Raw genomic sequence first — 14,238 nt, forward strand, 5'->3', positions numbered from 1 at the left:
CTGGATGATACTAGCATTTGAATTGGCAGGCTGAATAAAGCAGATTGCCCTCCCCATCAGCCAATTCATTGTATAGGCATCATCCAGTTCACTCAGGATGTGAATAGAACAAAAAGGTGGAGGAAGGGAGAATTTACTGATTCTTCCTGACTGATTGAGCTGTGACATCAATCTTCTTCAGCTCTCACACTGAACTTACACCATTGGCTGTCCGGGTTCTCAAGCTTTTAGGCCCAGACTTGAATTTACACTGTCAGCTTTCCTCATTTTAAGGCCTTTGGACTCAGGCTGGAGCTATACCACTGACTTTCCTAAGTCTCTAGCTTGCAGATGGCAGATTGTGGGGCTTCTCAGCCTCCATAATCACTTGAACCAATTTTTTATAATACATCTCTTCATATATATATATATATCTTTATATAAAATATAATATATACATATGCTAGCTAGATCCTATTGGTTCTGTTTCTTTGGAGAACCCTGATTAATATTCTTCATACGTTCACCAACACTTGACACTTGATATTTTTTGAGTCGGGGTCTCACATCACCCAGGCTGGAGTGCAGTGGTGGGATCATAGCTCACTGTAACCTCAAACTCCTGAGCTCAAGTGATCTGGCCACCTCAGCCTCCCAAGTAGCTGGAACTACAGGCACATGACACCATACTCAGCCCAGTTAAAAAGAAAAAATTGTGGAGTAGGGGCCTTTCCCAGGCTGGTCTTGAACTCCTAGCCTCAAGTGATCTTCCTGCCTCAGTCTCCCAAAGCACTAGGATTACAGGCATGAGCCACCACACCCAGGCCCCAACACTTGATATTGTCAGACTTCTTAATGTTTGACCTGATAGGTACAAGTTCACATCTCATGGCCCCACTATGTTGCCCAGATTGTTCTTGAACTCCTGGGCTCATACAGTCCTCTTGCCTCAGCCTCCCCAATGTTGGGATTACAGGCATCAGCCACTGAGTCTGGCCTTCTTTTGGAGAATTTTAGCTATCTTAGGCTTTTGCTTTATCATGTAACCCTTAGAGTCACATTTTCATTAACGCTGTTGCACTTTCCTGCTTGCAATTAAATAATGAATGTGTATGTGTATTTATTCATAATTTATGTTTCCTAATCTGTGAAATGCCTCTTTATGCCTATTGCCAAGATTTCTATTATTGTGTTTATCTTTTCTTGTCGATTCAATGGAAGGGTCTTCTATCTTGACTCTTAATTCATTTGTGATTATAAGTGCTGAACATATCTTCTCTCAGAGTATAATTTTTTTTTTTTTTTTTTTTTTTTTTTTTTTTTTTTTTGAGACGGAGTCTCGCTGTGTCTCCCAGGCTGGAGTGCAGTGGCGTGATCTCGGCTCACTGCAAGCTCCGCCTCCCGGGTTCACGCCATTCTCCCGCCTCAGCCTCCCAAGTAGCTGGGACTACAGGCGCCCACCACCGTGCCCGGCTAATTTTTTGTATTTTTAGTAGAGACGGGGTTTCACCATGTTAGCCAGGATAGTCTCGATCTTCTCACCTCGTGATCCACCCGCCTCGGCCTCCCAAAGTGTTGGGATTACAGGCTTGAGCCACTGCGCCCGGCCGAGTATAATTATTTTTTATCTTTATAGTGTCTTGTGATTAACAGGACATTAATTTTAATGTAGTCAAATGTATTAATTATTCTTTTATGGTCAGCACTATTTGTGTCTGGTGTAAGAAGTCCCTCTCAACCCCAAGATCAGAAAGATATTCTTCTGATGTTCTTTTTAAAGTACAAATGCTTTGCTTTTCATATTTAAATTAATAATATACATGGGATTGATTTTTATGATGGTATAACATAGGAATCTAATTTCATTTTCCATATGGATAACCAGTTTTCCCAGCTTTATTTACTGAAAATCTACTGTTCTAATGAGAACACTTGGACACAGGGTGGGGAACATCACACACCGGGGCCTGTTGTGGGGTGGGGGTAGCAGGGAAGGATAGTATTAGGAGATATATCTAACGTAAATGATGAGTTAATGGGTGCAGAGTACACCAACATGGCACATGTATACTTGTGTAACAAACCTGCACGTTGTGCACATGTACCCTAAAACTTAAAGTGTAATTTAAAAAAAATAAGAAAATCCAATGTGAGTCTTATATAGGGTTTCTATAAATGGATAGGTTTATTTTTAGGGTCTGTAATTTGGTCCATTGTTTAATTTCTTTATTCCTGAGCCAATAACCTCCTGTTTAATAACTAGTGCTCCTTACTGTTCTTCTTCAGGAGAATTTTATTTTTTGAGACAGGGTTTCACTCTGTTGCCCAGGTTGGCATGCAGTGGTGTGATCATGGCTCACTGTAGCCTCAACCTCCCTGGCTCAGGTGATCCTCCCACCTCAGCCTCCCAAGTAGCTGGGACTACAGGCATACACCACAATGCCTGGCTGATTTTTTAATTTTTTACTAAGTCCCACTGTGTTGCCCACGTTGGTCTTGAACTCCTGGGCTCAAGCAATCCTCTTTCTTTGGCCTCCCCAAATGCTGGGATTACAGGCATAAACCACTGTGCCTGGCCTTCTTTAGGAGAATTTTGGCTATCTTGAGACTTTGCTTTACCATTTAACTTTTAGCATCACATTTTCATTAACCCTATTGTGATTTTGATTGAAAATGCATATATTACTTTGGGCAGATATCTTTATAGATCATATATTAGCATTATTTTTATTTAGATTGTCTTTAATGTCTTTCAATAAAAATTTTTAAAACCTCCACTAAGAATTCATATACCTATGTTAAATATATTCCTAGTTTCCTTATACATCTTATTGCTATTGTAAATGGTATCTCTTTTCTAATTTATATGTTCTGGTCTTTTGCTCGTATATAGTTGATGCAATAGATTTTGTAGATTGATCTTATATTCAACCACCTAACAAAACTTGTTAATTTGTCAATATAATTTATGTTATTATTATTTCTAAACAAATGATTCCATATAGCATGCTGTGCTAGGCACTGTTCAGAACGCTAAATATTTATCACAACAGCCCTTTTAAGCAGGTTCATTTTTCATCTCCATTTTACTCACAAAGAAATTAACCACGAAGAGATTAAATCACTTGCCCAAAATCACAAATTATCATCTGAATGCAGAAGGCAGGACTTAAACCCAGGCAGTTGATTTCCAAGCTCCGTGCCCACCAAGAGCTTTGCTGCCTCTCTGCTAGGCTATACAGTTCTGATCCTTCCCTTCCCTTCCCTTCCCTGCCCTCCCCTTCCCTGCCCTCCCCTGTCCTGCCCTCTCCTCCCTTTCCTTTCCCTCCCCTCCCATCACCTCCCCTCCTCTCCCTTTCTTCCTTTCTCTTGCTCTTGCTTTTTCTTTCTTTCTTTTGCTTATACCGCTCCCCACTTTTTTTCTAAACCTTTCTTTGCAGGTATTATTTTAAATGTTAGCACAGATGATGCACGTCTTTTCTCCTAATTTAAAAGAGAATTCTTTTAATATTTTACAATAAGAAAGATGTTTGCTGTAGGGTTCTGGTGGGTAACATTTATGAGGTTAAGAAAATTTCCTTTAGTCTTAGTTTGCTAACAGTGTTTTTTGTTCTTTAATCATGAATGGGTGTTGAATTTTATCAATTTATTTTCCTTTATTTTTTTTTTTTTTTTTTTTTTTTTGAGACAGAGTCTTGCTCTGTTACCTAGACTGGAGTGCAATGGCATGATCTTAGCTCACTGCAGCCTCTACCTCCTGGACTCAGCCTCTCAAGTAGCTGGGACTATAGGCATGTGCCCCTGTGCCTGGCTAATTTTAGTATTTTTTGTAGAGACAGGTTTTTGCCATGTTGCCCAGGCTGGTCTTGAACTCCCGAACTCAAGCAATTTGCCTATCTTGGCCTCCCAAAGTGCTAGGATTACAGGCATGAGCCACTGTGCCCAGCCTCCCATTTAATTTGTGTACGTGGTAAATATAGTCATTGATTTTAATATGTTAAATCGATAGTCCCCGACCTTTTTGGCACGGGGGACAGGTTTTGTGGAGGACAAGTTTTCCACAGATGGGGTGGGTGGGGAGGGCAGGGAGGAATGTTTCGGAATGAAACTTTTCCACCTCAGATCATCAGGCATTAGATTCTCATAAGGAGCAGCAACCTAGATCCCTTGCATGTGCAGTTCACACTAAGGTTCATGCTCTTATGAGAATAATGCTGCTGCTGATCTGACAGGAGGGAAACTCAGGTGATAATGCTCGCTGGTCCACAGCTCACCTCCTGCTGTACGGCTGGGTCCTTAACAGACCAAGACTGGTACCAGTCTATGGCCTGGGCACCCCTGTGTTAAACTACCTGTGCATCCAGAGGATAATCCAAGCTTGATACTGCTGTGTTTTTGTAAGTCCTACTGAATTTGGTATGTCAACATTTTGTTCAGAACTTTTTATCTGTAATCATTAATAAGGTGGCCTGTGACTTTACTCTTTTTCAGATTGTCCTTGTCTCATTTTGTTAGAATGAGTCTGGGAGATTTCCTTCTTTTCTAATTTTCAGGAAGTACTTGATTCTTCAAAGTAGCCCTGCAAAATCATATGGGCTTGATTTTTTGTTTTTCCAGTGGGAAGATTTTGAACTACTTACTTAGGGTCTTTAAACAGCATTACTATTCTGGCTTTGTAGTTATTCTTACATGAGTTTTACAGATTTTTTTTTTCTTTCTTTCTTTCTTTTTTTTCCTGTAGTCTTTCTCTGTCGCCCAGGCTAGAATGCAGTGGCACAGTCTCGGCTCACTGCAGCCTCTGTCTCCCGGTTTCCAGTGATTCTCCTGCCTCAGCCTCCCATGGAAGAAAACTGGCATTATCTGTTTAATCTGAAAGTGATCCAGAAATTTTACTCTACTTACAGGCATGCGCCACCATGCCTGGCTAATTTTTGTATTTTTAGAAGAGATGGGGTTTCACCAGGTTCACCAGGCTGGTCTCTAACTCCTGATCTTAGATGATCCACCTACCTCAGCCTCCCAAAGTGCTAGGATTATAGGCGTAAGCCACCACGCCCAGCCAAGTTGTATACATATTTTTCTAGGAATTTATTAATTTCGTTTAAAATTTCAAATACGTGGTATATGTTGGTTCTTAGTATTCGTGTATCTAATTTTAATCTTTTTTTTTTAGCTATCTGTAGATATATATCATTTTCTACCTTTCATATTCTTTCTTTATCAGCCTCATCAGAGGTTGCTTTATTTTATTCAAAGAATCAACTTTTTGCCCTAGTTCACTAATGTGTGTTTTTGTAAAAATCTCTTAACTTTTGAGAGCCTTGTTTTTCTATTTTACCAGCTGTTAAATTTGATTGCATTTGTCGCTCATGTCAGATTTTCAGCCTCTCTTCTTTTGGCACAAGTGTTTAAAGCTGTTAATGTCCTTTAAAGGACTCTCTTACTGGCTTCTCACAAGTTTTGATATGCAATGTTTTTTAGTCACACAGTTTGAAGTATTTTATAATTTCCATTGTATTTTATTTTAAAATCTATTATTTAAAGTTATTGCATAAATAGGTACATTTATTGCTTAAATTTCAAAACATGAAAAACTACGTTCTTGTTTTTATATTTCTTAAAACACTTTTTAGACTTTTAAACTTTCTGTGTTGTGGTCAGGCAACAAAGTTTGAGTGATACTAGTTTTTGAAATTTGTTGAGACTTGCTTTAAATTTCATGAGACTTGCTTCATTTTCTAATGGGAGGAATGTGTTCTTCAAGTTTCATGGTTCCTTATAAACTTGATGGTTCAAATCATCTACACATTTAGTAATTATTTGTCGTCTTAACCTAAAGGCTTGTTGAACTCTCCCACTATGATAGTCAGTTTGTCAAAATTTCCCTCTACTTCTGTCAGTTTTTGCTTTATGTATTCGGTGGCTTTGTTATTAGGTGTATCTAAATTTAGAATATTTTTATCTTCTTCTGAACTGAGTATTTTATCATTATGTAGTGTTCCCCTTTCTCCTTTATCATGCTTTTTTGTATTAATAAAGTTGTCAGTTTAAAATACAATTAACATTTTCATGGTATATTTATTTCCATTCTTTTCAAGTTTCTCTGTCCTCATTTCTTGTGTGTGTATCTTTTGTAAAAGCACATAGCAGAATTTAAAATCCAACCACATCTTCCATCCTTTAATCGACAAGTTCAGACTATTTATCATGATTGTTGACTTGAATCTTATAAATGCACTTTCTACTTGTCACTTTTGCTGTGCTTTTTTCTCTCTTCTTGCTTTTTCAATTAGTTTTTTTATTTGTCAATCTGTTTTTCTTATTCATTTTTTATTCTCCCTGGTTCAAGAGTATTGTTCTCTATTTCTGTCATTTAGAAATTGCCCAAGAAATTTTAGCATACATATTTAACAACTTTACGAAGTCTAAATTCAATATCTATATCTCAGTCTTTACTGTAGATACTTACTAGTTTTAATAAAGCCTAAATTTACTATCTACATCTCACTTTCCTCTCCTCCTTCTCTCTTTCTCTTCCTTCTTTTCCTTACTCTGATTATTTATGCTTCCCCTCCACCCCCTTTTTCCCTGGAGATTTCACTTTCTTGATTACCCAATGATGATTTAAAAATTATGTTTGTCATCATTTTGCCAGATTCTGTTTGAATGTAGCAAGTAGACTCTTCAGAAAAATCAGTCACATAAAGAATATCTTCTCTCACTGACTTGGGGGTAGACATCAAGAGTATAATTTCTGGATCACTTTCAGATTAAATAGATAATGCCAGTTTTCTTCCATGGTGATTATATCAGCTGATAGTCTCATCAAAAGCATAAGAAGTGTTCATTTTCTCAAAAGATTGCTGAGATTATATTTTATCAAATTAATTTTTGTTAAGCTTTATTTGGGGAAGACAATATATCATTTCCTTGAAATGGCTTTGTTACTAAGTCTATCTAAATTTAAAATATTTCAGTATTTTTTGTCATGTTTACTGAATATTAAGGTCTACTTTTCTGTGAATTACCCTTATTTTTCTATTATTGATCTATATAAGTTCTATATTCAGAATACCATTCCTGTGTGTGTGTTATAATAATCAAACCCAAATATGTACTCCTATTTAGTACATTACTCTAATTCTAATATTAGAATATTCTTTAAAAATGCATTTTAATGACAACTATTACCTGTCTCCTTATATTTTTCTATATTTTACAACTTTTCAATAGGCTTTGCAATACTTGTATACAGATAAAAAAGTTTTATGAAAAATAAAGTATATCTTGCAAAAAAAGACAGACAGGAACTACATGGTTATTCAACAGAGAAATGGAGCCAATTCATTTTAGAAGGAAGCATTGAAGGGCCAACATTATCCCAAAGATGGAAGGGGTTGCTTCCTTTGGGGGTGGAGACGTGTGCCCAAGGTTAAGTCACATTGGACAACAGCTTTGGTGGGTGGACAAATTCCTTGGGAGGGTGGCTTTGGTGGGTGGACACATTCCTTGGGAGGGTGGTTTGTTCAAGTTTCAGCTAGGATGTTGGATTAGGTCACTCTGAGTCTCTGCTAATTGTGAGAGTCCATGTTTAATGGTGGACTGAAACACTTGGAAGTCTAGAGCAGAAGAATATCTGGTGTGAGATGAATTCGTGTGTATCCCACCTAATCCGAGTAAGCACGTCTTCTCCTTTTCTCAGTTCTCTTTTGTGCAGTAGGTGGTCCTGCAGATAGAAGGGGCGCAGAAAGGCATTGCCAGGGCAGAACGAATGATTGACCACGTTAGCTTCACCGACATGATGAGAACAGGGTGGAGCTCTGAATAATAGTGGGTCCTGGGAGAAGTGAACTTTAGCGGAGACAATGACTGGGGAACTGGGCTGTTCGGTTTGGCACTCATCTCACCCCATGATTTCACCACCCCAGCTCAAGAACCTGTGAGAAGGGTGGCCTGTGTGAGGGGAAATGGGGATAAGGCAGCTGGCTTTGGATTGATTTCCCTAGCCCCATCTGATCATCGCTGCTGGGCAGAGCAGATAGACTTAAACTCATATATAGTCCAAGTGATGTGTTCGGGCTGATATTGATGGACAACATACATATGTGAAATTCAAGGTACTTGCTGGGGTCTTCATCCACGAAGGGCTAAAGGAAACTTTTCCCCCAGAGTGTGTATTTAGGTAGAACAAGGATATGGTTGTTCGTGTGTATGTGTTAGTGTTAATAATAAACGGTGTTTAGCTAGAGATTAGAACCGTTCAGGGAGGTTTAAGATTTTTATAGAGTCCACAGCCTTAAGAGAATTTTTCTCTGGGTAGGAGAATACGGTGTGGAGCATAGGTGGGCGGAGGAAGATGACTTGGGTATGTGGACTGACTACCGCCGAGATGGGCATTCTCAGCTAGGAAAAAAGAAGGAACAAAGTAAGAAGGAGAGACCGAAGAAGACCCTCACCCTTTGGGATAGCAAGAAAGTCGGAGGAGGGCAGGAGAGGCAAGAGCAGCCGCCAAGGCAGGGGCGCAGGGCACAGAGGGCCCGGAGGTCTGGAGGCTGGGAAGTTGGGGGAGCTCAGGGAGGGGCCTCGAGAGCGCGGCCACCCACGCTCTGTCCCCTCAATCAGCCTCTAGAAAAGGATCGCGGTCCCATCAGCAGGTCTGTCTCGGGAACCCCGCCCGGCCGCAGCAGAACCGGCAGCGCCACCCGCGGTTAGCCAGTGCCAGCCAGAGCCTCCCAGCGCCGGACCGCAACGCGGCTGAGACGGTTCCGCTGGGCGAGCTCGGACGCCCGGTGAGCGCTCGGGGTGGGTGTCACAGGGCTGCCTCGCCCAGTTCGCCTGCCTCGGGGAGTGGGTCCGCTGGGCAGGGGCGCCCTTGGCAGGAGTCGGGACCCAGGGAGGGCAGGGGTCCTCCTGAGCAGGAGGCGCCCGGTCCTCCTCCCAGCGAGCGCAGCACACCCAGGACACCGCTCCGCGACGCGCGCGTCGGCCGTCGACCCGAGGTCCTCGACTCACGCGTGGGCTCCCTCTTTTGCGCCCAGGTGACCTGACCTGGTGCGGGGGACACTGGGCGAGGCGCTAACCTGAAATTGAGGGGGAAGAAATTCCCTGGTTCTACTACCCTAGCCCCTCCGATACAACACGTGTCATAAACTGCCGGCTTTCAGCTTTGTCTGGGGAATTTGCACAATTTTCGACGATGTGAAACGACTTGAATGTACTGTTTAGATTTGTTTCGTGTGATTTCTCTCTTCAGCCCAACTTTTTTTGGGGAGGTGGCAGACGGCGGTGTACGGGGAGAAAAGGTGAGTCCTGTGTTCTGGATCTGTTCTCCCCCTATCCCTCCCCGTTGGCTGTCAATGTTGTAAAAGGGACATTTCCAACAGCAGTCTTGAACAGTCGGTGTGTGGCAATTCAATGCCAACTTAGTCCTTAACTTCCTCTTATGTGCTTTGGGCCGATTTTACCGAACAATCAGTTGGCAAGGAAACATGCAAAGAGGCATTAGAAAGATTTTTATCGCCTTTGTTTTCGTGCCACTTCATGTATGTCTATGTTCATCTTCTCCAGCCAGCTCCTGAACAAACTGAGGGAAGCCAGGAATACACCGGACATTAGTGCGTAACAAGTATTTTTCAATACATGAAAATGGAAACAGCAGTAACTTTGAAACTTAAACGATGCTTGTGAGATCTAGTACCATTTGGGTTAATAATATCTCAATTAACAACAACAAAATACTTCTTATGGTTACATGTAGAAAGGACTACATTTCGATCCACTTAGTTGAAATGTGTTGTGGTAGACAGGAGTCTTGGATAGGCAGTCAGGAGTCTGAAGACTTGTGGAACCCTGTTCTAATTGGTAAAGGGAGAAGGTTGGAGCGCAAGCTCTTTAAGGTTTCTGCCAGTTTTAAAGGTCTGTGATGAAATGAACCTTTGCATTTTCATAAATGTGTTGGATTTCAATGACTCCCGAAGTCTCTTCATCAGAACGTTGTAAATCAAACTGGAACTGCAACATCCTAAAGGAAGGTGTGAGAGAATCAGTGGCTTAGAAAAAACTAACAAATACCTAGTAAGCAAATTTGGCTCGATCAAAAGCAAATATATGTGTATTTATAGTTTTTTAGATCAAGTGATTGCATAACTTTTTTAAGTTAAATATATCCTCCCTCATTTTTCTTCTGTATAGAATATGTGTTTTGCTACAAGAAGATGGTTCTCTCTACAGCTGGGCTGCATGATACTGATCAATCTGGTTAACGCTGACTTTGAGTTTCAAAAAGGAGTGCTTGCCAGCATTAGCCCAGGAATCACCGAAGACATTGATCTCCAGTGCTGGAAAGCTTGCTCTTTGACATTGATAGATCTCAAGGAACTCAAGATAGAGCACAATGTGGATGCTTTTTGGAATTTCATGTTGTTCTTGCAAAAATCTCAGCGGCCTGGACATTATAATCTCTTCTTAAACATAGCTCAGGATTTCTGGGACATGTATGTAGACTGCTTGCTTTCAAGGTCTCATGGAATGGGCAGAAGACAGGTGATGCCCCCCAAATATAATTTTCCACAGAAAATAACAGGAGGTAATTTAAATGTGTATGTAAGAGAATAGCAGTTTACTTTTCTTTAAAAGTCACTATTTAATTCTTCTGATTTTTTCAAGTTATCCAACAAAGTAGCAAATTTGCCATATTTAGTTTTTTTCCCTAAAATGTTAAAAGTAAAAATGTTTTTATGAAAAGTAAAAATGTTTTCATTTTTACTCATTTTATATTATTTACAAACCACACAAGCTCTGATATACAAACAATTCTAAATGATCTTGGAATATAATACACTTTGGTAGATAATTAAAATTATCCTTGCTTCCCCATGAATAGTTTGTAAGAAAGCCATTTAACCCTGTAATTATTCATATTACATTTGTTGAAGAAATTTTAAACATCAGACATGTATTTAGGCTTTTGAAATTCATTTTTTCAATAGGGCTATATAAAAGCAGAAAATCTTAAGAGTCATATTGGAATGAATATTAACAATTCTTCTTTTAAATCTTACAGGACTAGATTTTACAAAATGAGAGTATTACATTAAGAGAAAACATGGAAAATACCTCAAGCAAGATGACAGCGACCTGAAAACTTGTATTTATGAGGTCAAATATTTCTTGTATTAGTTATCCAAATTATTTCTTTAATACTGGTCATTTTTTGTTGTAATTGCTTTATTGCTATTGAATTATTCCAACATTTTCAGGTAATTTCTCAATAATATTTTACTTAGAAGCTGTCTTTGTTTTAAAGAAAACATCAATTGAAAGGCAAATGTGATATATATTTTTAATACAATAGTCAATGGAATAAAATTGTAACCAATTTTATAAGGTATCTTATACATTAATATTGACTTTTAAACTGTGCCAAAATTAATGGCAGTATTATCCTAAAAAGTAATATTTAATGTAGTATATTGTGTGGTTTCTGAAATGTACATTTCATTACCAAGCCATCTTCTATATTAAAGTATTTTTCTATGCATTAAGGACTAAAATCTTTTTATGTTCTCATTTTTATTGTCTTTGTTTTGGAAAAGGAACAATAAACAAAAAGTAAGAAACTTCGTTTTAGTAAAGTACAATTTGATGGAAATTTTGTGTTAGATGAGTTGTTTTTTATATTGCCAATTTATATCTCACATCTTATTTCAAAAAAGATGTGAAGCTTTAAAGACATATAAAGAAGAAAAGGAAAACATGAAGTAGTGGAGGAAATTGGAACAATGGGACATGAAGACAGGGAAGTAACACAATGGAGTTATGGTTTAGATTAATACTTTTTGAATGCATGTTGTAAATGCCTATACCTTTGATAAAGGGTGCCTATAAATTTGGTCTGTTTCCCACTTCTCATAGTGAAGAGGGACACATGAACAGTTTCAAGATTCACATGCTTATAAGAAAAACCAAACCACATGTTCAATAGAGGCCCAGACTTTTCCAGGACAAAGAATCAATAAAAATCTGACCCATAGGTTTTCACAGTGGCTACCACGGTTTACAGCACTGGTTTCAAGTATCCTTACAATGACGGGTTCTCTCTTATACAATCCGGTTCCAGTAAAATATAAAAAGTTTATAAAATCGGCTAAAATAATACTGAACAAGTAACGAGCTGTCTGGTGGTTTGACTTGATCCAAGAATAAACTGAATTAAAGGAGGGTCATTATTTACATTATGGGCCACTTTCAAATTCTGATGACATATAGATAATTTATTAGGGATTTTATATATAAACACTCATAAAATTACATTTTGCATGTAATTTCAGGGGGCTGCATAAACCCCAGGTTAGGAATTTTCAATATTAAAGAAGGACCTCATAGCATTCAGTAATATATCATATAAACAGTTTTGCATGAGTAGCAGATAATATGAGATTGTAGGGCTAATACTTGCCTAGATTGAAAACTTCTTATCTTGCCAATTAAGGGTGGATCCCTAAGCTCAGAAAATCAACTGGTTGGAGGGTAGGGCTAATGTTCTCATAAAAATGACCAGACAGCTATCCTAGAATTCGTTTCCTGCAGAGGAGCTGAAGTGGTACCTAGAAGCAGTGTTACGGTTTTCCTTAAAAAACAGTTCTCTTTTACAATCTGGGCAACTGATTGAAGATCAAAAGTTCAATGCTGTAAAGCAAGACCATGTAATTTTAGTCTAAAAACTTATTCAACCAGTTGTCCTCAATCACTCATAGTTGTCATGACAATTTTATTTCAGTGATGATAAACATTTTAGCTTAAATCAATAAAATTAGTCTTCCAGTTAATGCCAAAATGGTTTTCTAGTTCTTTTAATTGAATTCACATACTACATTGGGTTAAAAATAAGAACATTTGCTAAACTGGGCAATCTGGTTTTAAAACAGTTTATCTTAAGCTTTTTGATGGTGATTACATAACGTAAATTCCTCCCAGTTTTTGGCACAAATAGTGTCATCTGCATATAAAAAAACTTATTCTTTCTGTTCATTATTCATTCATTCAACAAATATTCATTAAGCTTTAGGGTACATTAGTGAACAATCCAGACGTAATCCTTGACTCACAGAGTTGACACTGAAGTGGGACAATGCAGGGGATAGACTGAAATATCTAATTCAAAAGCAATTTTATGATATCAGAATAGAAGATAAAAAAGAGGGTGGTCAAAATGAAGTTGAATGGGGACAATATGTACTTCTCTTTTGTCCTATCCAAAATCATTTGACTAGATCAGTCAAGAGATCATTTTAAAAAACAAACCAACCACCAATTCTTGTAGTGGTACCATGGTAAAGACTCAGTTTCACAGCTTTGGGTTTATGCTGAGCTCATTTGGCTTAGCTCATAACCAGTTATTTTTCAGAGAGCTTAAGGCTGAGGAGAAAAAAGGTGGCAAAGGATCTAATATTGACCCCACAAATATTTCTTCATAAGATGATACAAGGGCTAATAATTATCTATGCCTAAAGTTCCTCTGCTGTTTCTATCAAATCTTTATTTTTTCTTTTTTTTTTTTTTTGAGATGGAGTTTCGCTCTTGTTGCTCAGGCTGGAGTGCAACGTCATGATCTTGGCTCACTGCAGCCTCCGCCTCCCGGGTTCAAGTGATTATCCTGCCTCAGCCTCCCGGGTAGGTGGGATTACAGGCACCTGCCACCATGCCTGGCTAATTTTTTGTATTTTTAGTAGAGATTGGTTTCACCATGTTCACCAGGCTGGTCTCAAACTCCTGACCTCAGGTGATCCACCTGCCTCTGCCTCCCAAAGTGCTGGAATTACAGGCATAAGCCACCAAGCCTGGCCAGACTCTTTTTTGAACTTTAAGTAAACTTTTGTTTATTTTTTAAACTTTTATTTTAGGTTCGGGGTACACATGCAGGTTTGTTCTATAGGTAAACTCATGTCACAGGGGTTTGTTGCACAGATTATTTCATCACCCAGGTACTAAGCCTAGTGCTCAATAGTTATTTTTCCTGATCCTCTCCCTCTTCCCACTCTCCACTCTCAAGTAGGCCCCAGTGTCTGTTGTTCCCCGTTTTGTGTCCATGAGTTCTCATCATTTAGCTCCCACTTAAGTGAGAACATGCGGTATTCGGTTTTCTGTTCCTGTGTTGGTTTGGTAAGGATAATGGCCTCCACCTCCATCCATGTTCCCTCAAAATACATGATCTCATTGTTTTTATGGCTGTATAGCATTCCATGGTGTACATGGACCACA

General features: G+C 38.9%; 1 protein-coding gene across 1 annotated transcript; it reads left to right on the forward strand.

The window, feature by feature from the left end:
* The first annotated feature begins 9,068 nt into the window (after window positions 1-9,068).
* On the forward strand, window positions 9,069-10,736 carry FAM237B (family with sequence similarity 237 member B). Its single transcript, XM_077998080.1, has 2 exons — window positions 9,069-9,281; window positions 10,171-10,736. The coding sequence occupies exons 1-2, from the start codon at window positions 9,192-9,194 to the stop codon at window positions 10,591-10,593; spliced, it is 513 nt and encodes a 170-aa protein (XP_077854206.1). The 5' UTR covers window positions 9,069-9,191; the 3' UTR covers window positions 10,594-10,736.
* The last annotated feature ends 3,502 nt before the right edge of the window (window positions 10,737-14,238 follow it).

Source organism: Macaca mulatta, chromosome 3, assembly GCF_049350105.2.
Source record: "Macaca mulatta isolate MMU2019108-1 chromosome 3, T2T-MMU8v2.0, whole genome shotgun sequence".
Taxonomy (NCBI): Eukaryota; Metazoa; Chordata; class Mammalia; order Primates; family Cercopithecidae; genus Macaca; species Macaca mulatta.

What these genes read in the sequence shown, in the direction of transcription:
- FAM237B (XM_077998080.1), top strand. Translation starts at nt 9,192, where the DNA reads ATGTACTGTTTAGATTTGTTTCGTGTGATTTCTCTCTTCAGCCCAACT. An exon ending in GCGGTGTACGGGGAGAAAAG is followed by an intron (nt 9,282 to 10,170) that starts GTGAGTCCTGTG and finishes TCTTCTGTATAG; the next exon opens with AATATGTGTTTTGCTACAAG.